This window comes from Thunnus maccoyii, chromosome 10 (genome assembly GCF_910596095.1).
Source record: "Thunnus maccoyii chromosome 10, fThuMac1.1, whole genome shotgun sequence".
NCBI lineage: Eukaryota > Metazoa > Chordata > Actinopteri > Scombriformes > Scombridae > Thunnus > Thunnus maccoyii.
This window is the reverse complement of record NC_056542.1, coordinates 27,405,172-27,430,479: the sequence shown is the minus strand read 5'-3', so window position 1 is coordinate 27,430,479 and position 25,308 is coordinate 27,405,172. Positions and strand designations below refer to the sequence as shown.

The window sequence follows — 25,308 nt, the reverse complement described above, 5'->3', positions numbered from 1 at the left end:
ATGGCAGACAAACTCATATTTGGTTTTGGTCTTTTCATGAGATTTGTTGACAAGAACAAAAAATTAAAACAATGCCTTACTTATCCTTTAAAGGCATTCCTTTAGCTGGTGACCCAGTGTGCTTGTATTGATCCAGATCTTCTACCCTCACACTATGGACTCATGTGTGCTCTATTGACCCACATGGTGTCAGATTACTGTCACGCAATACCATATCAGGATGCCCTGCAGCATCTGCCACATTCAACACACGACTGACAGGACTCTTATTTCAAAGAGCACCCTTTAACACATCAATAAATGTAATTGATATCAAAGCCTCTATGTGAGTACAACTGAAGGAAACCCGCCAAGCATGCATGCACCACAGGGCACACTTGAGCATATATACATGTCTGCACATCACACACGTTCATATTTTTCATAGATGGATTTTTACAAATGTACAAATAAGCACCAATGAGGACATGCCAAGGTGGTTTCCTTGGCAACAAGCTCTCATATTCGCTGGATGCAGTAAAATTCCTTTGAAATCATCTTCACAGGTGCAAACTCCCACAGCAGCAAACTGATAGGGGTCATCTAGCCATAGTAGCTGTATATGAGTCATAGCAGCCTTAACACTGCTGAGAGACATAGGACTAAATTCAGATAAATTCTTAGTAATACCCTTCACCTCTATGCTTAGCATAGCACTGAAAAACCTGTATTCACATATTACATATAGATCCATATCTTCAGAAAACACTGGTTTATGCAGCAACTACTGTATCTATGTGAGCGCAGAGTGCGATACAAACCATGCTGCATGAGTGATGCCTTGTTGAGTTACACATGAATGGATCATGAAAGCACGGTTGTATTTATAGCTCCTCTCACCCTCAAGCAACATGCAGGGGGAGAAAAAAAATACCCAGAATGCACTGTGCCCCAGCGTAGGATAGCGCCAATGTGGTGTGGCAGTCAAACAAAGAAGAAGCCAATGGGATCCAGACACTGTAGAGGCTGGAAGTGACATCTGAGGAAAACGCTGGCATCCCACACAATGCTGCTGCTACTGCTGGTGGACACAGATAGCAGCACTGTCTTCATATAGACACTTCGGCTTTAAATGACATTTCACTCAGTTGTTGGCAGAGTTGGGATTTGTTTGGTGTGATGCACAAACGGTGTGAAAAAAGCAAATTGTGTCTGATATAAAAATGACAGATTTTATAATTTAATATTTTAATATAACTGGACTGACACAATAAATGTAGCTGATATCAAAGCCACTGTGTTTGAGTACAACTGAAAGCAAACCACCAAGCATGCACCACACTTACACTTCAGCATATACACAAGCTTGCACAACACACACGCAAAGACAGATTTACAAATGTACCAATAAGCACAAATGGGGACATGTTATGGTGGATTTTATTACCATTTTTACAGCCTAGCTCTTAAAAATTCACACCAGTGTGTTTGCAAATTTTAGCTATTTAACAACAAATAATGTATACCTTACATTTGTGCTGACCATTTTTGAGTGCTTTACATTTGAATGGATAGCTACTTTTTCTGAGAGGCATTGGTTTCCCTTAATTTCCATCCAAGAAAAATCAATTAGCACATTCATTAAACTTACTTGAGTGGTTGGAACAATAGAAAAAGTATATTGAACTTTCTCATACAGTGGCATGGTCTACAAAATTACTAGCTAAAAGTTTAGCTTTAGTAAGGGAGTCAGGAAAGTTTGGCAAAACTTATTTGGGGTCAGGCAGCTATGTTAAGCTACGTTAGCTAATATTGGGGTTAGCGCTTGTGCTACCTGGCTTGGTGGCCATTAGCATATAATACTTTTAGCTAAGCTCACAATGATGTGTTAGTTGTAGGTTGACAGCCAACATGATGTCTCAAAGCCCACTCTATGACGAGAGTAGGCGAGGTGTTTGACAAACACACTCTGTGTTAGCATCAACACGACTAAGGTGTTAGCTTATTCTGTTGGGATAAGCTAAGAATTGGACTGTTAAGCTACTTGCATTAACAGTCAGGAGAGACACCGAGAGCATTCCCCGTAGTGAGACATTGAAAACAAATGTTTGAAAGAGAACCTCTGCTATAATTCTGTGGTGGTTTGCATTGCACATCAAGTCAAACAGTGTGTCCAATACTGTCATGTTATTCTGTGTCATTTCAGTAACAATCACCCCTTCTTTGTTTGTTCAGTCATGGTGGCTATCATTGCTCATACTACTGTAACTGCCCTGCTCTTCTTTATTACAAAACACTGGTGCTACAACGAGAAACATAAAACGCTCCATTTATTAAGCAATTCTTAAAAAGGGGAACTATAAGATAGAATGTTTACAACAGCAAATATAATACTTTTATGAACTCGCTATAAGTTGATTTACTGTGATGTTCAATAATTCAGTGATTAAATAGCAAATAGACATTTGTTGATGAGAAAATACTGCAGACACTTTCAATCTGCAGGTGAACTTATAGTGCATCGTCCTCGCTCATCATTCAACAAAGCACCCAAACAAGATAAATCTTTTCTCCTGGTGAGCAGAGCAGACAGAACCAGCCAATCAACCAATCGATCTCTCTCTACTTTAATTGTCATTCCTCTTGCCCACAGCTCCAATGTCTAACTACTGATGATCCCAGAAAAAGGTAAATAAAATGTCCAAATTGCAGCCAATATATTTTCTTCCGTCCGTCTGTACCTCTTCCATTGTACATTCATTTTCTCCTCCGTTTCTTCCTTTGTCACTTATTAGCTGTTCATCCATGGGTTCTCCCATGAGACTTTGTCTCTTCCCCGTTTGAACAGAAAATCTACAGCTTGTGGCTTGTGTATTTCTGTTGGCTGTAGGTTTTTCTAAAGGACACATAGATAGATATCCACCTTGTATGCATAACCATATTATGGAGCAAAGACAGAATTTTGATCTGGATTGTTAGGATACTTTTTCTGACAGAGAAAAATTATTATCTGCATAGGTGTTACTATAGGTACTGTATGTTCGGGTTGGAAGAAGAAAAAGGAAGTTGGGATGTCGTACTACTAAAATGCCCTACCGATTAATGGTTTAGCACATTTTATACGCAGAGAAATTTAGTAGTATATAGACAAAGGTAATTGCCTCCTCTAACTCAACCTGTTAAAAGGCACATTAGAGCTGGCACTTTGAATACTTTGTTTAATATCCAGGCATGATTTGGGCCAACTCATCCCAATAGAGAGCTAATAAACTTTGAGCCTTAACATCAAAACCAAGCTGTCAGCATGATGATGTTAGTGGAATAAATGACTGAGAACCTATAGAAAATGTTAAAAATCTAAGAGCAATTACTTGAGCTGTACAAATTAAGAGAGCTTGAGCTGAAATACTCCCAGCAGTCTCCACTCTTTGCATTAATGAGTAATCTTAAATTATCTAGGAAGTAAAAGAAAACCGAATACTACACTGCAGGTCAACATCTGGGGATCTGCGACTATTTCTTTCGTTAACAACAGGCTGTATTCATGACTACAACTATCACGCAAACACCCGGGGAAATGTGGCCAAAGCACAGGTAGAGTAGTAAATAGCAGAGTAGTAAGTAAGTAACCAAGTTTGTCGAAGGGCACCTGCATGAATCCTTGGAATTTATGGATACAGGACAATTTGGCAAAACCAGGACATGGACTCCACAGATGTTTGCAATGAATTTAATACCATATTTGGTGTCAACAGCAGAGTTGGCAGCTGCATCTGGACAGGAATAACATGTCATCTAGATCGGTATCAGTGCCGATACTGACCTTGTTAAGCAGACTGGGTATCTCCAATGACATGACTGATCCACATTAATTACATGATATCATAAAATTCAGTGGCTCTACTATCAGCTACATTCATCTACTCATGGTGGGCTACAGTTTTTAGTACCACAGCAATCCCTGATCTAAAGATACTTAAAAACAGTGAGGTGATCAGGTATACAAATCTAGTCAGAAAAGAACAGTGGTATCAGATCTTGGCACATACCTGGAGTTGCAGTATCGTAAAGGAACCATGTATTCTGTTTTGTTAAATCATCAATCTATGATCTCAAGCTCACAAGGAGTGGGTGAATAGTGTGTAAAGTGAGAAAATGATCTGAATCTCACATGTAGATCAGTGTCACTGTAAGAGAAGGGCAGTGAATTAAGATTTGTTTGGAAAATCACACAGAACTCCACTAGAAGGATCAGGGAAGATCTGAAACAAGTCGTACAAAAGTCCACAAATATCAAATATACTGAGTGATCTGGAAAGATAAATTATTGCTCTTACTCTGTTACTTCATCTTTCCCAGAGGCGCAGGTGTTTCAAAACTAGTCCAAACTTTTAAAATATATCTGATTGTTCCCACAAAGTCCCTTGTATCTGGTGATTCAGTCAGTGGGGGAACACTCTTTTGTGACACTTCAATTTTTTCATTGCAAACTTGGGTCCTGAGGCTGAACTCGGCAGTCAAACAGAGTAATAAAACGATAGGAAACCCAAGCCTTGCTGCATTATTGATGTACAGGCTGGGTATAGACTTGGTCTTTTAATGTTGTGTGCCGCTGGAAAGGTTGCTGCTTACCTGCATACCACAACAAGGGACTGTTTACCTAAATCCTGTACGGGTAAAGCAAGCTTCTGCATGTGCATTCTGGCCATTTGTTTGCCATAAATCTCCCTAGAAAACACTTCTACAACTGTACTGTAATGCTAATGTTCTAGCAGGCTCAAGGGCATTGAACATCAGAAGGAGGATCAGAAAGAGGATCAAGACACATGGGAAGAGGTGGGAGGTATCAAGAACGGAGAAGTAACTCAATTCAAATCCGATGTTCAGATTTAGAGTAGATAATGGTCTGATAACAGCTGTGTGGGTGATCTTGGTCCCAGCTCATTAATCTGGACACACACTGGTAGGACAGTCCACCTCCCACACAGCGTTTGACATTAGAGAGTATCTGGGGCTTTCAAGGATGCCTGCTGTGAGATCAGCACTATAGTGTACATGCTGATCCCTCTTACCAACATCTCTTAACATTTCTTTGCTCACTGCAACTCACCATTAGGCAGCAATGGTGATGGAGTTCACCGCAACTCACCATTAGGCAGTAATGGTGATGGAGTTCACTGCAACTCACCATTAGGCAGCAGTGGTGATGGAGCGGGGGAGTCAGATAAAAGGCAAATATAAGAACCAAGTGAAAAACAAAGCAAAAAGGGTTAAAGATGCTCTTGAAAGATCTGTTTCTTCTTCTTTCTCTCTTACAAGCATGACCAAAGGCATCCTGTATACTACTAGACCGCACTACATGCATTGTCTCTCCTTCCAGTGCATTTGACAGCAGTATTACACCACCGATGAGTGCTCTGGGTTCTGATAAATGTTGTTATTTAGACTTTTGAAGAATAGCAAGACTAAGAGTCTACAGACATGCTAGCAGCTCTGTGAGGCTGTATTTAGGCAAAGTGCAGCTTTGAACTAAATACTAAAATCACATGACACTGCTGATGATAAGAAGGCATAATGTCTACCATGTTCACCATCTTAGTTTAGCATGTTAGCATGCTAAAATTTGCTAATTAGCAAAATAAACACAAAGTACAGCTGAGGCTGATGGAAATGTCATCAGGTATTTGGTCATAAAACAAAGTACTGAACAAATTCAAAATTTTGATAGGATGATGGGTCCAGAGGAGAGATTGCCAAGGTTATTACAATTCAGCCCAAGGGGGACATAAATGTGTGTACCAAGGGCAATCCATCCACTAGTTGTTGAACCATTTCACTCAAATGTCAACCTCATGGTGGTGCTAAAGGTAAAGTCAGGGATCACCAAAGTCATTTGTGAAAACTATACTTTAAGTTCTTTACTTTCATGCTGGGAATGAAGACAGGTTGTCTAAATTCTATTAAAGCTAATCACAGCATTTCCAGACTGACAGTCAATAGAAACGATGGATTCAACAAAATGTGTCACTGTTGCTGGCAGACATTAAACCTTGTATACACATCTGACTGGTTATAATAATATCTGCAGCAAAATCTCATCTTAAAGCAATTACACTTACAAAAGAGGTGCTAAGAAGCTTATTATTTCTAGGCTGGCAAGCTTGCTATAAGTAGTGTTTCTTTGATGTTCATATTTCTAATGGCAAAAGCTACTGCTACTACATGTTTACACAGGTTAAACTGTTCAGCTGTAGTCTTGTGTCTATAATTACAGGAATAGTTTGACATTTTAGGAGATACACCTACTCGCTTTCTTGCCAAGAGTTATAATAGAATATCAATAGCACTCTCATATGTGTCCATTAAATGTGAAGCTACAGCAAGCGACAGTTAGCTAGAAGACAGCAGAAACAGCTAGCTTGGTTCTGTATCATTTTAAACTTTTTTGTAACTCTTTTGTGATATGTGTATAATTAGTGAGTGTTAGTAGTGATGGTAGGAGGGTTTCTTGGACATAGCCAAACTAGCTGTTTCCCCCTGCCTCCAGTCTTTATGCTAAGCTAAAATAAGCTAACCGGTTGCTTTATATTTAACATACAGAAATGAGAGTGGTATCAATCTTCTCATCTAACTCACTAGATGAGAGTTAGTATCTCAATCTGCTCCTCAGTCGCTCTCTGCTGTCACACTCTTTCATCCCCAGCCCTCTGCATTGTTCTCTGTCTCTGTTTCCAGTCCCAGCTCACTTCTCCCAGGCTATGTACTTTTCTCCTTCTCCCCAGACATGCCAACCTCAAACTGTCCATCCATCAGATGCCCTCAGACTTTCCCTCCTTTCCCCATCTGCACACCTGTTCCCACTACTTATACCGGTCCATTTCCTTTGTTCTCTGTGATCATCATAGTTGCTTCCATGGACTCTCACGTTCTATCCAACCTGACCCTGATCCTGCCTATTCCCGATCCTGTCTGTTCCTATTCCTTTTGTTACCTGTACCTGTTCCTGCAGTTTTGACATTTGGACTGATTTTGACCTGCCTGCTTGCCTGCCTTGCCCCATTTGGACTTGTTTGCCTGATTCAGCCTGATTCTTGTTTTGACCTGTAAACCTGTTGTTCTGATTTTTGAGCATTAAAGCCCTGTCATTCAACCAGTCTGTCTGTTGAGTCTGTATTTGGGTCCTCCACCTGTCTGCCCTGTTCTCATTCGTGACAGTTAGACATTTTTCCTAAAATGTAATGCAGGCAAATATCGTGAATGCAGAGCTATTTAATGCTCAAGTACATCTTGCCTAAACTGGATTAACTTTACTAGTTTTAATGTATTTGGAAGTTTGAACTGTGCAGCTGTGAACTATTACAATATAGAAATAAAAATATCAGAAAGGACTTTGTAGCACCAATATAAGTCAATATGAATGGATTTGGATGAGAAGCACAAAGCTTAAACACTTACCATGTATGCTAACATACATGAGACTTAAAGACCATAAGGAATCCCACCCCTCTCCCCCATCCTCTTCCATCAACAAGCAGGCTGCCTCTCAAATGTGGCAACACACTGATGGTGACTCAAGTTGTGGTAACAGCACCATAGCAGCCAAAGGGGACTCAGCATGCTGTTTATTTCTCACCGATTACCCTCCTGCCTCTACCCCCCTCACTCACACACACACAAACACACACACATACACAAAGAGAGAGAACAGCAGGTCTTATATCCTGCATTAGCAATGAGTAGAGCATAAGATAATCGCATCTCTCTGTGTTAAAAAAACCTGTTAATTGAAGTAACTAGATTTAGAGCGGCAGCAGAGCTGGTGATAAGTATGGCAGCAAACACAGACGGAATCTCAGCCATAATGCTTAATCAGAAACAAGGTCATTTTGATTAAAAAAATGTCTGGATTTAAATGTGAAACCTAGTCAGAGAGGGGAAAGTATGCCATATATTTTAAAAAAGCCACAGACCTGTCATAGTGCTCTTAACAGCAGGAGGATTAAGAGGTTAGGGCAACATGAGTAGCAGATAAAGATGGAGGCTATTAGGAAGAGCAGGAGTGGTGGGGCCTGTCTTTGGAAACAGAGCCATCTTCATTTGTCAGACAGTCAGACCCTCTTACAATAGCTCTCTAGGCGTTTCCCTTTGGGTCAAAGATAACGTGCATGTCCTCTGATCCATGCTGTGTGCCTGACCAAACCAGCAAAAACGCCGCCTTCAAGTATTCTGAATAAGTTCCCATTTCTGAGTCAGGACACAATGAGAAATAGTGCTTGTCGTTCACCCAGGTCGGAAATCAAAACAAAATGGGCCCTTTGATAAAAGTAATCATTTGGCAGCTGCTGTTTCAGTTTAGATAACAAGCAGCACAGAGCTACATTGTCTTGCAGCAGCAGAATGAAGTGGGGAAAAAAAATGTGCACCAGGCATGTAATTGACTATTTTAACTGATGCATTAGCCAGTTGTTGTGTAATTCACCCAGGCCGATCAATCCAGATAGACAGAACCACTGCAGTGTCCTGAACACAGCCCTGATGGAGTGCTTGGTAGGTAATTGGGCTAGCACTGAATATGGTAACAAGAAATGTAGCATCCACTCTCTGTCACCAAAAAGATATGTTCTGGTAACTTGATATTTACCTTTGTTGGCTTGTTCAGTGATAAAACACATCACTATACGATGAATAGGCTAAGTGTGAGTGAACATTATGGCTGCCATTCCTCGCTCCATTTGAACCCCGGAGTCATGTGCATGCCAGCGAGGCGATGCACTGAGATAATTCAGAGGCTAACTTTTGAGTTATGAAAGGGAATAACTGAATTTAAAGACAAAGAAAAATACTTTTTTTTGCCCAAGTTCCAATCCCGTGTCCCTGTGTTAATTATATATGATTCCAGTGTTTCCCCTATATGCTTTAGCAGCTGCTAAATAATGAATGCCACTGCCGAAATTTCACATTGTATATTATAATCATAACAAATGCACACCATGCATACTTTTTCCGCTTCGAGCAGCTGAATGGAGCTAGTGGTGAGCAGATGGGAACATTCAAACAGATAATGAATGACAATATAGTCAAACACGGTTGTAGTAATATAAAATATGTCTTCATAAGAGATGTTATGATTGACAAATAATGTGCATTAATAATCACTTATAAATGTTATATCTATATATGTTATATCTACAATTGCATTATAATGTGTTATAAACTCCTTATTAAATGTTTAATGTGTTTATAAATGCTAAATAGGGGGACGTGTTAAAAAAATATTACATTACAGAAGCTAAAGATGCTCTAAATGCTGTTTCACAGTGTCTTTAAAGGTGCTATGTAAGTTTTTTAAAACCGTGATAGCATAACTTCCAAAACTAAGATTATCGTATGTGTGAGAAAAGCTTGAGACCAACTGTGTTACGCTAGAAGTACTGTTAGTGTAAGCGCTGCTGACATTGAGATACATTTTCCCATAAATCCCAGTTTGCCCATAAACGTCGCCAACATCTTTGTTACCAGCTGAAGATAGGCTGCAGTGGCAAAAAGCAATATCTTCAGACCACTGTTAAGAAGACTGATGAACTTATAATTTGCAGAAATGATTTACAGCACAAAAGGCTGTTGCTTTATGGCACAAATCAGGAAGCGAGTAATGTTGTTACTGTGCATATAAATCTTTCAGATTTTATCTCAATGACAAAAAAATCTTCTTTGCGTTATGGTCTTCTTCATTCACAGTAATTATCCTAATGTTTTGAAAATGTCTGAGCAGCAAGGCTGTTGCCTCACAGCTGCACCTCCTTCTCTGTCCCACCCTGCTCCTATTCACAAAAAGACACTCAATCGGATCATCACTCAAGTCCTTTTTACCGGGACGTTGCCAAAGGCATGTGGCATACATAAACCTTTGTGTGTATGTCAAGTCGTGCATGCATACACACACAAACACATGCAGCCAGTGCAACTCTTAGATATCAAGAGCCTTCTGTAAGACACACTCAGGCCATGTGGGGTGTCAGGCAATCTGTGCTAGTGCTGAGCTCTAATCTTTTGAGAGTTTAGAAGACTTCCGATCGGTATCACAGGCATCTGTCAGGTTCTTAAAGTAAATGGCAAACGTCTCTCCAAATTCTTGCCGAGCCTCTAGAGACACATATCTATTGTTGTGATATAACTTGGATTACTTTTTCTTTAGCCTTTACTATATTATCCCATTTAGCAGAGTGTGGACTATAGACACACACCTTTTGATCACAGTGCACTATCTTGAATAAGCCCCTAACTGCTTCACAATATAGATCAGTTTTAAAGTATAAAATTACACTTCAGCCACACAGATATCTGTATAATGTGTTTGCCTGCAAAATCGCAAAGGATAAATGAGCCATGCCACATTTATTATTATCTATTATCTATCTATTAATGACGCCTTTGATCCTCAAATATGCTATGGAGGACCTGATGTAGTCCAAAAGCTCTCTGATTTTCTCAGTTTCTCTCTCTCTCTCTGTTTGGGGCTTTGGGGTCACAGCTTGAGGAGCTTACTGCCCTGCTGCTCTCTGGATGTCACTTGAACCAGATCAGCTGAGAAACAGACCAATAATTTGACTGTCAGTGGAACAATCCATGAGAGATTATTTTTAGAGCATGGACACCTACAGTATCTATTGAGACATGAGTGGACATAGTACTAAACAAAAGTTACAGCATGTTTTATTCATGATATCGCTTTGACATTGTCATTCAGATCGACCAACTACATTATTTAATGGACGTCTCAACTGAGTGGTGGAGCTCATCTTAGCTCTGTGGTCTTAATTGATCTGTGACGGTCACATTTCAGCCTGACTGTGAGGAGCTGCACCCTGCAGATTACAGCAAGAAACCCTGAACCCCCCCGACAGTATTACAATATGGACTACAGCAAAATAAATAAAAATATCCTTCATTGTAACACTGTAAATATCTACATTTTTTAATGTTTTGGTAATAGTGAGAAATTCAAGGAGATGTTATGTGGTCGATAGTCGATATTTGTGCAAACAGTAGTAATTAGCCATGTCTGTGAGAGACTACATTAACATGATGGGAGGATCTTTGAAGAGGAATGGGGGCTAATTATAAAGATAAGTGATTGTGTCAGTGAACTGGTTCAGGAGAATATCAGGATTTGTACTGCAATTTTATATGGATACCATATCCATATTATCCCATGGTAGTATCTGTACTGGAATCATTTGGATTCCCTGAAAAACCCCACCTTTATAGTTTGTGTGATGGCTATAATGAATAATATCTTAAGTGCAGTAAGGGTGTTTTTTGTTGCAGTGGTAATGGCGGATGTCAAACAGGACAGTGCAGCTGTGGTGAAATGATGGCAGTGAGGAAGATCCTGACAATCTTCTATGGCAACAGGTTACGTTGGTGGTGTGTATGAATATTTCTGCAAATGGCAACAGAAAGAATGGCGGCAAAACTGCACATTTTTTAGTAGCCCTGAGCTGTGTATTTGGTAAATGTCATGTGTGGATGAAATTAGATATGTCAGACAATCTCCCTGCAGCACTATGTCGAATGTGAGGTTAATTCACCTCTCACATAATTCAGCATGCCTTTCACTTACTCAGTAAGTGAGCAAACAAATGCTGCTCTGCTCAAACTGAAGGATTTTCCATTTAGATGAATCCTAGATGTGCAGGAATTTTTGGATTGACTACCCTGGGCTCTTGTCTGTTCTGGGATATAAACTAAAAGTGATGCGTCATTTTCTGTTGCAGACTTTTCACACATGAAATATGTTCAAACTATACAGTCTATAGTTCAAACTCAAGAACTATCAAAGTGATAAAACATTGTTATGTATGCTTTTTGAGATGATTTAGAGGGCCCAGGGCCCAAACAGAAGATTAGATATAAATGAAAGAAATGATCAGACTATTTAAACTACAACAAACCATTTGGACATAACAAGGTCGGCACATGTTGGATCTGACAATTAACAATTACAGTAAATGGTAGTTCAATCAGAAGGGCGGAGTCTCCTCTGCACTGGCCCACAACGACAAAATGCTGACACAAAATTCTGGCCAGTGGATGAGCTTCCAACTTTGCTGTGCTATGAATGATTTAATGAGTTCATCATTCAGTTTTATCGTTTAGTCTGCACACAAACTGAACGGCAGATCAATTTCTCCCACTGGCTTTGAGTTTGCCAACTTGAACCTGCTGCCTTTCCTCCGATTTCATACTGAAGAAACATATGATGATGATGGTTCTTATTATGTGGTGAAACAGTTCACTTCTGGGCTTAAAATGCTTTTTTTTACCAGCCTCCTGTGGACTGATTTTCACAAATTGATTACCAAAGGTCCTTAGAGGGATAAGACTTCATGATATAAATCAATGGCAAATGGTTTAAGTGATTAGGGTGGTGGTGCATTACTGAGCGTAGGGGTCTATGAAAAGCCTGGAACATGACTAACATACACAAGGACATGTAAGCATAGACAAGAGAGCTATTAGAAATTCTAGACCCCAGATAGCATTTCATTAAATACTGCATTCACATGTGCATGTAGAAGAAACCCTTCAACTGCAGCATCCGGACATGCTGTTCTCCCTCCAAACTATCTCTGTCCTTATGTCTGCTGTCTTTTATAAATCAGTCTCTGCAGTGTGCTACACATTTACCGTCCAAATAATTTATAGTCCTTATCAACATTTGAATCTGATTTGGTACCCCACCTCCATCTTTTCACTCATTTGTTTGCACAAAGCAGTGAGCCAACAAATCAACAAACTGTGCAAAGAAAATAAACCAGTGATATAGCCTGGCAGTGCCATACATGTAGGGGACAAGATCCCAGGAAAAGGCCTGTGTGTTTAGTAGTAACAACACTACTTTTAACCTTTTCAATCATGCATCCACCTGCACTGGAGCAGCATGGGGGAGACTACCTCCAGAATCTGGTTTTTAGACTCCGTGGCTTCCCTCTGGTTCTACACTGATACTCATCTGCCCGGCACAACAGGGGAAGGTGCCCTGCTGTAATTCGGTAATAGGTTTTGGTTTGTTCAATTAAGGTCTAAATTGAAGCAGAGGATGCCTTGAGCATTATGTGTGAGTGTGTGCAAATACTGTACATGTGAGTACATCCTGTAACTGAATGAACCCCTCCATACACACACACACACACACACACACACACACACACACTGGAGGAATGGATGGGGGAGGCAACCATCATGGCTTTGGTGCATGGCCTAGTTGTACATGAGGAGGATGGATAGAGGGTCAAAAGGACACAGTGAATAGATGATATAGATGATATAGATGAGATAGATAGATAGATAGATAGATAGATAGATAGATAGATAGATAGATAGATACTATACTCACATTCCAGGTGTTTTTTCTTTGGGGCCGTCTGTTCATGTGTGGTAGATTTACACACAGCTCGGGACACATCGGATCCCGTCAGGGTGTATTGCGCCGCGGCGATGCGGTCTGTCAGCGTCTGACCCGACATCTTCTCTCAGTGGAGTCCAACCTCGACAATCAAGCGTCCAATATGGTCCTACCCCCCCTCCCCACACCAAAATGAACGACCAGCCTCAGTAATCCCTGCCGCTGCCCTCGACACCACTATAGAGATGGAGCTGGAAAAGAAAAACTCAGCCTGTTTTTAATGTGGTGTGGCCCACTCTCTGCAGAATTGTAATTGATTAGAGTTGCATAACAATATTTGAAGTGACAGATTCCCATTCAGTTGTACTGGATCTGCATGCGTTTCTGTAACAATCATGAACTGACTTACTTCCAAGAGGGCCAGTGTCCTCTGATAATCACACCATGCAGGTTAATTCACTGTAAAATCGTATTCCAGCTTCTAATTTTTTCACGTCGTTCGGCTTTTTCTTTTATTTTAGGTCAATTTCTGACTGTTATTTGTCGGTCAGCCTCTCTGATAAGGCGGTCCGCTCTGGATGATGCTCGTTGATGCCTCCCTGTCTTCCTTCCTCCAGCCTCCTGGATAATCCTCACCGCCTCTCCGACAGTCCCTGTGTTTTCAGCGGGGCGTGCAGGGGAACATCATCCCCCACCATCCAGTGCAATACAGCGGGTTTTTTCCCTCCTCCTTCCCTGGATGCTTCCTCTCTGCTGCGGCCCACAGTCGGCTTGCAAGCCCCGGCGATGCTCGCTTCGACCCGGGTCGTTGGATGACTGTGTTTTCAGCGGATTTACATCCACTTGTATATTTAATTATTTATGCATTTATATTTGTCACCTCGCCCCGCCCCCCTCGGTACCAGCCCCGCTGTCTCTTTCATCGCGAGAGCCGGGAGGAGACGAGAACTAGCACGGAGGTTTTGTATGTGTGAGGACATTAAGGGTTAATAAAGCTACTCCACAACCAGGCACGCTGCTGCCACACGATGAAGGTCATATGAAGCGTGCAGCTTCACTTGGCGCTATTTTCTTTGATCATGTTTGCACACATGATGTGATGTGCACGAGCCAGTTAGCCTTTGTCCCTGTCCATGGTGCTGATGTGCTTCCTCTGGTGCAGCTCTCTTACGTCACTGTGGTTTGAATTTAAAGTCACTGTGTGTATTGGTATATGTATGTGTGTGTGTGTGTATATATATATATATATATATATATATATATATATATATACTGATTTCTTTGGCCAATGGGGAGCAACAGAACGACACACATCCGACAGACATGGTCCAACATTAGTATTTATTTGGAGTTGTGTTTCTGGCCACCATTTAAATCCAATACTTGCTCTTCTTTTATCTCACGTTTTGGTCTCCACCTCTCTCCACTCCTGAGAGAGATAACTGGCTCTATAGTTGTTAAATCTTCTGAGCATCTTGTCACAATAAAGGGTTTAGCCAGTCCTTAACTGGCTATCTCGACAGGTAGCTGGAGAGGATTTATCAGGGCTTTGAAACAGCTGCATGCTGCGACCAAAAACAATAATGAGAGCTATGAGAGTGAGACTGAACCAAAACAGTAAAGTTGCGGCCTGAATACCAAAACAATGAACTGAAAGAAGCTAAACCTCTCTGTAGAGCTGACGGGAACTGCAGAGTCCTGTGATAATGTTAGTTTATCACTAAGTGTGATGTTCTTCACTTGCACATAGTCATTGGATCCATTGTTGTTAAAAGTAGAAGTGCTTGACCTACATAAAAATTCCCCCTGTGAGTTGCATTATGTCTCTATATTACATTATGAAATTGTTAATATATCTACTGATGCAACATTTGTAAGTACCAGGTTGACGCTGGTTGAGGTGGAGCTAATGTTATATACTTTATATACAGTTCAATAGTCCAGTAGTTCTCAAACTAGGGCTCTGGCCCCCTCCAAAGAGTCACAAGATAAAATCTGAGAGGTCGTGAGATGATTAATGGGCTATTAAAGAAGATAAAACAAAATTCTGCTCCACAAATTTATATTAATCCTTTCTTTAATCCTTCTTTTTGGGATATAGAAAATAATTTTACATCTTTAACCTGAAACAGTTATTTAAATGAAACCATCTGAGAAGTCTAGGAGGAACATCGTTGGTTGAACTGCTAACATTGGAAACATGTTAAGAGGCCCCAAATATACACTGATTTTTGTAAGGGGTCACGAGTTAAAAAGGATGGGAACCACTAGTTTCATCTTTTACAATGCATTATATTTTATAAGCTCTTCATATTATGTATTATGTTAAATAATTGTTCCGAAAAGTACTGTAAGTAGTAGCCAGAGGTCAGTAGCAGAGCTAAAAGTACAATATTTTCCTCTGAAAGGTGGGGGAGTAGAAATGGATAAACTCAAGTAAAGTACAAGTTCCTCTAAATTGCACTTAAGCACAGTTCTATTTAAATGGCAGTATAAATCAGGGATGTACATGGCAAATTAGAGGTCTGGACTTTGGCTAAGCTCAGGATACACTGCACCAGTGACTTATTGTAAACCCAATTTGAAGGCCACAAAGAAAGCGACATAGCCTGTGTAACCCTCCCATTAGAAATCTTTATTAAGTCACATCGATATGGAATGGCACAGCATCTTCACTTTGTCCAACAGGACTCACATGAAATGTTAAAAGTCAGTCATCAAAGCTGCTCCATATATACAAATAATTAAAATTAAATACAATAGCTTTTGAAAAGTAAAATAATAATTATAAATACAAAAAATGTACAAACTATTTTCCCCCATTTGTATTCCCTTGTTTTTTTCATATACAAGTTGAGGTTTTTCACTAGTGTTGATCAGTTATCTGTTAATCCAGTGTTGTGTTCTCACGTCTTGATAAGGCCCTCTAGAAAGTCTTTTTCCACCATCTCCTCGATGTTCTGTCGAGCTCGACTCCAAAACACTTTCTGGCTCTCCAGCTTGTGGCCCTCTTTGTGACCGGGGAAGGATGCGTCTGCAGGGTTGTGTGTGTAGGCGGGACCGGAGCGGCTGCTGGCCTTGCTGTTGAACACCTGGCTGAGCAGGTTGAAGAAGGGTAACAGCTGCTCCATGCTGCGGATCACATAGAGGGTCAACATCAGGTGACCTGGCTCCCATGAGAGGGTTCGGGTGGAGCAGTCCTCCTCTGGATTTTTCTGTGGGTGGAGGAAATGGATAACAAATTAAAGGTGAAACATTCATATGCTATGGTGCAGGTGGGGAAAACTGGAGCATGAATGAAAAGAGCAGGACTGCCCTTTAGTAAGTGTTTCCCTGAACATACTCTTTGTAAGAGGCAGTCATTTGTCTCGATCATTTAATAACCTTGTGCAGACAGAGGAAAGATGAGATACCTTGGCTCGTTTCCTCAGCAGCTTGGCCAGTCGAACCACGTAGGGTTTAAACTCTCTCTGATGAGTCCCCTGACGTCTCACTTCCAATCCTGAATCGTCTGAAGCCTCTGGGATGAAGGCCCAGCGATACCTGTAATGAAGCAGGACACACTCAGAAATAGACAATTTTGTTCTGTTTAACAAGTCACCAAAGCATTGAACAAGTGCTTTCAAAATACCTTATTCTAATGTCTATTCATACATTGTAAATAAACAAATTAAATTCTTCCATTTAAAATTGTTACAAAAGATCCCTGCTGTGTTTGCCCCTTCCAAATAGTTATGGACACACATGCAGGGTTTCCACTTTTAATCAATTACTGCATGTCCGTTACCAAGTCAAGATATTTTTGTCTCTTCACACAACCTAATCCCATGCAAAGCTGATTATGAGACCCAGGCTTGTTTTTACTACTGACATCTGGAACTGAGGCAGGCTCTCTGGAGGCAGGGCCAGGGCCAGGTCCAGGAGCTTGCAGGCAGACAAATAGAGGTTGAGCCAGCGCTGGCTGTTGTAGGAGGTTGAGAAGCCGTTCCCTCCGGAATAGGTGGTCTCCAACCCGGCAACAGATGGCCCTGATGTCCTAGAGATGGGCAGAGAGGGTAAGTCATTAAAGGAACATAGCAAGACGGCGTATTTGACGTTCTTTCGCTGCTGCAGGGAAGTTTGCAGTATCAACAGATAATGTACCTTGATATGTCCTCATCTGCTGTTAGCTCCTGCTCCATCAGTAGAAACACCTGAACCTGCAGGGGAAGAGATGTAGCATGTATGAATGAGTGTTTTTGAATGAGTTTGAGATTTTGAGTTTGAGTTTGAGAAAAAACACAGGACAGTACAGTGAAAGAAAGACACTACAGTCTACACTGCATCCAGTGCTCACCAGTTCAGTGATCATGGTGGGCCACAGTGAGGTGAGGTGTTGAGGTGACATACGCAGCAGCAGCACTCTGAAGAACAGGAACACTTGAGCATGAAGGATGGGTACCTGAGGCAGACGCAGGCTCTCCACCAGACGCTCTGAACACACAGACACACAGTTAAAATATCTGCTCTGTGAACGCGGTAAAACATGCAGGTTACAATAGACCATTTGTGATTTGTTAGTGCAAATGTGTAATAAAGGTTAAAGATAATTAACACAATCAGTTGTTGCCCTATTGGAGACAATGACTGAACAGAGTGTGCATCAACTCTGTTAACACCCATTAGGCTTAATTTTATGCTGTTTGTTATGAGTAATGATTTCTCAAATCCAGGATTTACATCTGCATAACATTATGTTAGATGTGTACGTGTGTAGTGTTTACCTTGTATGTCTGGCAGGTATTTCTGGTATTGGTCCACTTCACTGCTATAGATGGTGAAGGCCAGGCGTTTGAGCAACATGGCCCTCTGCTCCAGCTCAGCGTCTCTATTGGTGAACAGACTCAGAGAGCTGCTCTGAGCGACAGCCACCCGGGCTGCAGGGGGAAACACACAGGGTCATTATTACTCTACATGCCACAGTCTTTCACCTTTTGATAAGCTGTAACTATGTGACAATGCTATATTTATGAAGCTGAGTGGGCAACAGACTTAAGTGAGGTGGAAACGTTAATGTTTGTTTTGATCAAGACACTTTACAGGATGCAGGTTTAATTCTGCCATAAAAAGGGCAAAACACTCAGTCTCCTGTAAATGTAAGTTATTAAAAAATGATCTGGTAAATGGTCTAAAATTGCACACAGTGGTAATAACTATAATTATTTATATGTTTAACTCCACAGAAGAAATCTAAAACTTACTCATGAGGTCTCTGAATGTGGTCTTGTCATGAGTCATCAAGTGGTCAATAATGGCTCTCCAACTGCAAAATGAGGAAAATGATGTTGATGTTAGACTAATCCAGTAACATTTAGAAACAAATCAACAGACACGGCCCTCTTTAACTCTGCATTAATATGTGCTAGGACTGAACAATTAATTAAGATTTTATCAAAATCGCAACATGACCTACTACAATTTTCAAATCACAGGAGGCGCAATATTTGTTAAAGGAGAAGTGTGTGTCAAAATACCATTTTAAATTAAATATTGTGGTGCTGCAGAGATGTCCTGGCTTACACATCATATTCTACAGACTTAAGAAAACATCTTTGTTTGGTGCAGATCCCTGCAAAATTCACACCAAAATCAATTTAATATGTTTTTCAATGAAAATGAGAATAGTGATGTAAAAATGATCATTCCCTCTAATATCACAAATCATATCGTAATTGCAATAGAAAGTCAAAATAATCGCAATTAGATATTGTTTCAAAATCGTTCAGCCCTAGTATGTGTCATTCCCTCTTTTTGTTGATAGAATATTTCAGTAAACTGTATTTAAACACTGACTTTACTGGCTTGAAAATCTATCTCTGGTGTCCCTGAAGTCTCATTCTTCCCTTGAACAAAGGGCAGACTGCTAAGATAGTCTGTTATTTAAATACAGCATGTGTACCTGAAAACTGACAGGGAACACTTTGTCTTGCTTGTTCTTCTCTGCACATATTGTGATGTAATCATCAATTTTTGACAAGTATGTCACTATTCAAGCTTACTCTTTTATTACACTTTCTAGTTGGATTTGTGTGTGAAAATGTATTTCTAGTCGCTTCTTTTTTCAAACAACCAAATAAAATTGTAGTAGATATATAAATAAAGGTAATACTAGACTCAGGGCCCCTAATGGTTTGCTTTAAAACAAACTGACAAAGAAACAGTTTGAAGACTTAATATTTTGTTTTGAGGCATTAAAAATGACCTGTTAACTTCAGTTGTTTGAGAGGAAGTTGAGATGCAACTACAGGAACTAACTCTTTATGTATCAGGTAGTCCTTTAAAACTGATGCACAGATGATAACTTAGTATTCATTTTGGTGGAAACCACCTTAAGTGCATCTTGTACATCTTAAGCTGATGGGTTTTTTCTCTCTCTCTTTCTCTCATTGTAATCACTCAGGCTACAAGTCAACACCAGCTGTAAAAGTGGTCACCCACACATGGTCAAGTTCCCTCTCCTACTCACTGGCTGACGCAGGAGGAGTCCATCTGGAAGAAGGTGTGGTCCATGAAGAGGTCAAAGGCCTCCTTCTTCCAGGCACGGCGGGTGTACTGGTACCCACTCAGGCTGCTCAATAGCTGGATGCAGGCCCGGTAGCTGGGGGCGTTGTGAGCACTGCCAAGAGAATTAGGAAATAGTACTTTCATCTAAATCATGCATATGATCAGCTACAATTCATTTTCACATTTTGGCAGCTCGTGGCATTACATCTTCCTTCCTGACATGAAATTATCTTTTTTTTTCTTTAACTAGACAACTCACCTTTATACTTAAGTGAAAAGATACATACTGTAGCATGAATTTTTAAGTTGAAGCCATTCCACAGTTAAGATATGAATCCAAGATGTTAATTTTCATAAAATCAGAGGATATTTTGATAAAATACAAAGAGGCAGGTCCCCACCTGTGGTTGCGGAGGTAGGGTACTACATAATGCATGATATTAACCAGCAGTGGTATGACCCTCTCCTTCTCGTCACTGTAGAACACCATGTCCAACAGATGAGCCAGCACCTGTCAGTCATACCAGATCCTTCGGTAAACATGGCAACACTCAGGGACATTCATCCAAAGTAACAGTAGAGGGTAGGTATTAATCTCCAAATACTGAGTCACTTGACTTGACTGGGTATTTATATATGGGAAAAACATTACTGCACCAAACCAACAGTGTGACAAACTGCACTGCAGCATGATATTGATATATTGTCTTCAATAAACCCATTAATCTATGAGCTGCAAACAGCAGCAAAGCACAGGAAAAATTTGCATAATTAGCTCCACAAGGAGCTAAAATAGCATAGCTGGAAGGAGGTGGCCAGTGATTTCAACTGTCCAGCCCCCTCACAGCACCACACTAAGTCCTCCAGATGGATTTATTGGTTTGCTAATAATGACTGAAGTGGAGGTGGGCAGGTGGTCATAAATCAGCTATGAAGGAGATGAGTTGGACTGTGTTAGTGCACTGTAGGGCTATGCCTGAGAGCAACAGGCCTAAATGTTGCTGGTAAATGTGAGTGAGAGCAGCTTGAGACATAATCAAGATGAACTATGGAAATAACTGGCCGAGTCACTGACTGATGGCCTGAGAAGCAACAGTTGTGTAGGAAGGGTTGAGCTGAATCACAGAGTCATGGGTGTTTTACCTCAGCCAACAGTGTGAGGGCGTGAACGCTGTACACTGATGGAGTGAAGCTGGAGGCCTCCATTACTGTGAGCATTAAATCTACAAAAAACACACATACCAAACGTTAGCAGCAGCTTCACAGCAGAAAGGACTAACACTGTCAAGCTGAAACATGCAGGCCATCTGCAAAAGTGAATTTTGCAGACGGCCTGCACTTTTGTAGTGCAAGTAGAGCATGTCAGCAGAAACATTGAAATGCTTTGTTTTAACCTTTGGGTCCTTTACACCTAGGTTCAATGTCTCGTATACTGATTCATTTTTACACTTGATTTAGCTGGATTACATTAATCTCTAACAGGAAGATTAATCTCTGATATAAACACAAAAATGACCCTTTCCTTGCCAAACTAACGATTGCCCTGTACACAAATATTAAAAAAGAGAGACTTTCTCCAGCAGCACACCTTCTACATCAGCTTCCAGGTTGGTTCCATCCACAACTATCTGAGGAGACGCCTTCACCTCCAGGTTTCTCCTCAGCCACGTGGTTTGCTCCAGAGAGGAGCCTGCAATTGTCCCGATAGCCTCCACCACTTTATGGGTCACATCCTGAACACAGAAGTAATATTCAGTTACAAGTCAAGGTCACTCAGGTAATTTTACTGTGGTTCACTCTGTAATCCTGTATGACTATAGAGCATGAAACAAAAGTGAGACTTGTCATTATGGGGTATAAAGCCTCTAAGAACTTACACAAAAGGGATATTATATTAATTAAAAGGGAAGAAATACTGAATAATCCAATTATAAGACACAATGGAAACAATTGAGAGTGAATTGAAGTCTAGACAGCTTCAGTAATTACCTGCAGCTCTCGCTGGTCCTTCTTACTCTCCAGATTGGGGTTCTTCAAAATGAACTCATTCAGAACTCTAGAGAAAAGAAAGAGAAAAGGGTAGCCATGTTAAATATGCTTAAGTATATTAAGTGGAAGAAGATGTAGTCTCTACAGGCTGATTTATTCAGATCCACACTGTGACCAGTTAACTGTGAGCAATTCACTGACATCCACACACGGACAAATATAAATGTACAAGTGAATCTCCAGATGTTGTCAGGATATAGAGACACCAGTAAGACAATAAAAAGGAGAGAAGAAAGAGAAACCAACCCCAGTATCAGAAACTGTCCAGGGGCAGGCAGGCCTAACTGTACAGAGTCCTTCAGCAGCGCCAGCAGAGATGGCCAGCTATCAACTAAACTGGAAACAGGGATCCTAGGACAAAAGGAAGGCACAAAATTAAAGTTTAGAGATACGAAGGCTCTGCACAAATGTGACCTTCATGAAGGTTAGGTGGATTAAAGCAGTAATGGCATCCTTTACATTAAATAGTAACAGGAAGCAATGGACTAACCTCTGAACATAGGCATAGAAGAACTGCAGCATGCAGACCTCCAGAGATAGGTGCTTCTGTGGGGAAGAGTGAAGAAATAATATTAATGTAATGAATGACCGTGGACAAGGTGAAACTAAAAGACATGAGAGTCAAACTCCTTGTGAAAAACCAACAAACATAAATCTAAAGACTGCACTCAAAATTTAAACGTAATGCATTTACTGCATAAAAGCACAACAATTAACATACTATATATTTCAGGCTACAGGGCTTATTGTTCCCCTGCTTCTGTTAACTGACATAAATGCATATATGATCAATTTAAACATAAACTAGTTTCCTCATGTTACTGAAAATCAAACACTTCTGCTCCAATTGCGCAAAGAAATTTGTGCTGTGATTATACTTGTGCAGCTCTGCAGTGTCTGGTAGCCTTCTACTAAGGAGGAGGAAGATAGGGATGAAACAAGTTAAGCTAATGGACTTCATTAACAATACAGGTGTACAATTGACATCAGCAACAAAAACTAAAACACAAACCTTGTCCTTTGCAATGGCAGGCGGCTGCTTCAGAACCTCTTTGACTGTGTGCATGACCGTCTCGGTGCGCATGGCACTCACCGAACGAACCAACTCAACCAGCAGCAGCTGCTCTTCGCTGGCTAACGGAATCACCTGAAAGACATAAAGCATGAAACAAAGTTCAGAAGTAAGTACACACAGAACTGTGATAAAAGTCAACAGGCTTTCAATCCATTTTCAGTACAGTGAGCAGACTTTTTTTTTCCAATGCTTTTTTTTTTTTTTTTTACAACACTCACCTTATTTCTGACTGGAGTCTTCACCTGTTTCCTCTCATTCCAAACGTAGGCAATTGCTGCCATGAAGTGAGCACCATGGTTCATGGAGATTGGACCAAGCAGCTCCAGGATTTGCTGACGGAGGTTCTGTAGAACAAAAGTGAGTGAGAAAGTTAGGTTAGACCTAAACAGCTGTCTAATTACTATGGTAACAATTTCATACTGTCACCATTAACGTATTTCAGGGCATCATGCAGTGTGTTATGTTAGATAGAACACAACAGAATGCAAAGAAATAAATCAAACATTGTATTATTTCCTTCTGGGGAGACACTGCATTTTCAGATATGTATCACATGTAACCTTCTACATCTATCATGTCAACTGATACAAATAGTAGTGCTGCTATAAGTACTGTGTACTCCGCCCTGCCTGACATACTCAAACTGACAAAACAGGGAAGTCAGTTGCAAAACTAAGTTAGGGAGGTTTTCTGGCCTTATATTAATCTTCCTGCAGGGACACTGTAATGATTACAAATTATTCTCCGGGCAGGATAAAAATCACTGTATTATCTCAGTGAAAATTACATTATCCACCACCTCCGGAAGATTATTCCATCTGGACATGGCTAATAACTATTTGCAGAAAAATAGAGTTATAATTGCTGGAAAGAAGTTCTTCAGTGTCGGTAATTTATTAAAAAAAATTATACCAGAGATTCTGTTCTTATTGTTGAGACCACTAATCCAAATATTATGCATGAAGTTATGTTTCTTTCTCCATAGAACATAATAAGTCAGGCTGCCCACACACAGGTTGTCTATGGGACTGTTTTTCAGTTTGCTGTATATACCGCACTATAGTTTCCTAGTCTAAACATGACCCCTGTTATGTGCTGCACAAGACATTTTGGGATATACCCTGAGAAGAAGTTTGCAAATTAGACTTGAATATGAGAAGAAAAACAATAAAACAATCATCAGATGGGATTTTGAAAAACATATGGGCTACCTTTGCATTTACTTTACAAGCTTAAAACAACATGAAAAAAAATATGAGTGTGATACAACAGTTAGATCAGGACAACTCTTCTCATTTTTTAGTTTGTTCAGTCAAATATTGTCTTTATTCAGCTGTCAGCATGTGTTCAATTATGAAAAGGCAAAGACTTGTTTGAACACATTGCTGGACTGGCTCAGACATGCATTAAAAGATATCACTGAATCTTTGATGGAATAACTGTCTGCTGCCAGGTATACCTTAGTAGAGCCCAGATTGATGTTGGAAGTGGAAGCAGCAGAGGCAGCAGCTGGCTTGTCAGAGTTGTCAGCCTGGTGGAGGACGCTCCACAGCAGTGTGACAGAAGACATGATGGTGTGAAGGATGGACAGGATGCCTGAACGAGCCTCAGCCAGGTGCTTCTGGTCAACACTCACTTGTAACTGAGAGATATGCATCCAGAGGGTCAGTACTATATAGTTGTGTGTTATATATTACATAGAAAGTAATAATAAAAATAAGTGTATTATACAAAGAAATAGAAAATATCAACCACATATGTATGAACACATTAAAACTATGTCTTAAATACAAGAAAGGAAGCCTGGATTGAAACTTGCTACATTTGTGCAGATTCGTGTAGTCATAAACATTCACAGAGCAGCAGTTTTCTACAACCAGTTGTTGTACAACAGCACCCTCACCTGGTGATACTGGGAAGTGGGGTCCAGCAGGCAGTAATGGATGATGGCGGTCACCCCCTCCAGCACTGTCAGAATCAGGTCAGGAGGGATGCAGAGAGCCATCCACTGAGGTCTAGAAGATAGAAGTAAAAAGGAAGTTAATCAACATATTCTTTCAAATGAATATTTTTCAGCATGTCAACACAAACATTCTGAATGTTAAGCATTAAGTACAATTGGTGAATCAAAACGATGGATGATGTATAAGTGAGTCGTTGCATTTTATGGTCAAGGGTGCCATCTGGTGACCAAAACCTTGCCATGCCATTGTATAACACTGTACTGACTGTATGACACATGTATGTAGGTGTA

General features: G+C 40.4%; 2 protein-coding genes across 4 annotated transcripts in view; both read right to left on the bottom strand.

The window, feature by feature from the left end:
* The window catches only part of LOC121905244 (clathrin coat assembly protein AP180-like), a 35,001-nt gene extending 20,526 nt beyond the window's left edge, over positions 1 to 14,475 (bottom strand). Inside the window, exon 1 of one of the 3 annotated variants that reach the window (XM_042423358.1) lies at positions 13,379 to 14,475. In XM_042423358.1, the coding sequence (XP_042279292.1) occupies positions 13,379 to 13,508 (130 nt within the window). In that variant the 5' untranslated portion in view covers positions 13,509 to 14,475. The remainder of the gene's footprint in view (positions 1 to 13,378) is intronic. The other 2 variants (XM_042423360.1, XM_042423359.1) reach the window with 2 other exon arrangements.
* Positions 14,476 to 15,996: 1,521 nt separating this feature from the next.
* The window catches only part of dop1a (DOP1 leucine zipper like protein A), a 28,293-nt gene continuing 18,981 nt past the window's right edge, over positions 15,997 to 25,308 (bottom strand). Inside the window, exons 20-37 of the mRNA XM_042423927.1 lie at positions 24,958 to 25,069; positions 24,514 to 24,696; positions 23,273 to 23,398; positions 22,992 to 23,126; positions 22,470 to 22,525; positions 22,226 to 22,330; positions 21,920 to 21,986; positions 21,519 to 21,663; positions 21,074 to 21,153; positions 20,332 to 20,441; positions 19,893 to 20,042; positions 18,628 to 18,689; positions 18,151 to 18,303; positions 17,724 to 17,860; positions 17,531 to 17,586; positions 17,259 to 17,423; positions 16,801 to 16,930; positions 15,997 to 16,602 (exon numbers count right to left, since the gene is read on the bottom strand). Of these exons, the coding sequence (XP_042279861.1) occupies positions 16,294 to 16,602; positions 16,801 to 16,930; positions 17,259 to 17,423; positions 17,531 to 17,586; positions 17,724 to 17,860; positions 18,151 to 18,303; positions 18,628 to 18,689; positions 19,893 to 20,042; positions 20,332 to 20,441; positions 21,074 to 21,153; positions 21,519 to 21,663; positions 21,920 to 21,986; positions 22,226 to 22,330; positions 22,470 to 22,525; positions 22,992 to 23,126; positions 23,273 to 23,398; positions 24,514 to 24,696; positions 24,958 to 25,069 (2,281 nt within the window). The 3' untranslated portion in view covers positions 15,997 to 16,293. The remainder of the gene's footprint in view (positions 16,603 to 16,800; positions 16,931 to 17,258; positions 17,424 to 17,530; positions 17,587 to 17,723; positions 17,861 to 18,150; positions 18,304 to 18,627; positions 18,690 to 19,892; positions 20,043 to 20,331; positions 20,442 to 21,073; positions 21,154 to 21,518; positions 21,664 to 21,919; positions 21,987 to 22,225; positions 22,331 to 22,469; positions 22,526 to 22,991; positions 23,127 to 23,272; positions 23,399 to 24,513; positions 24,697 to 24,957; positions 25,070 to 25,308) is intronic.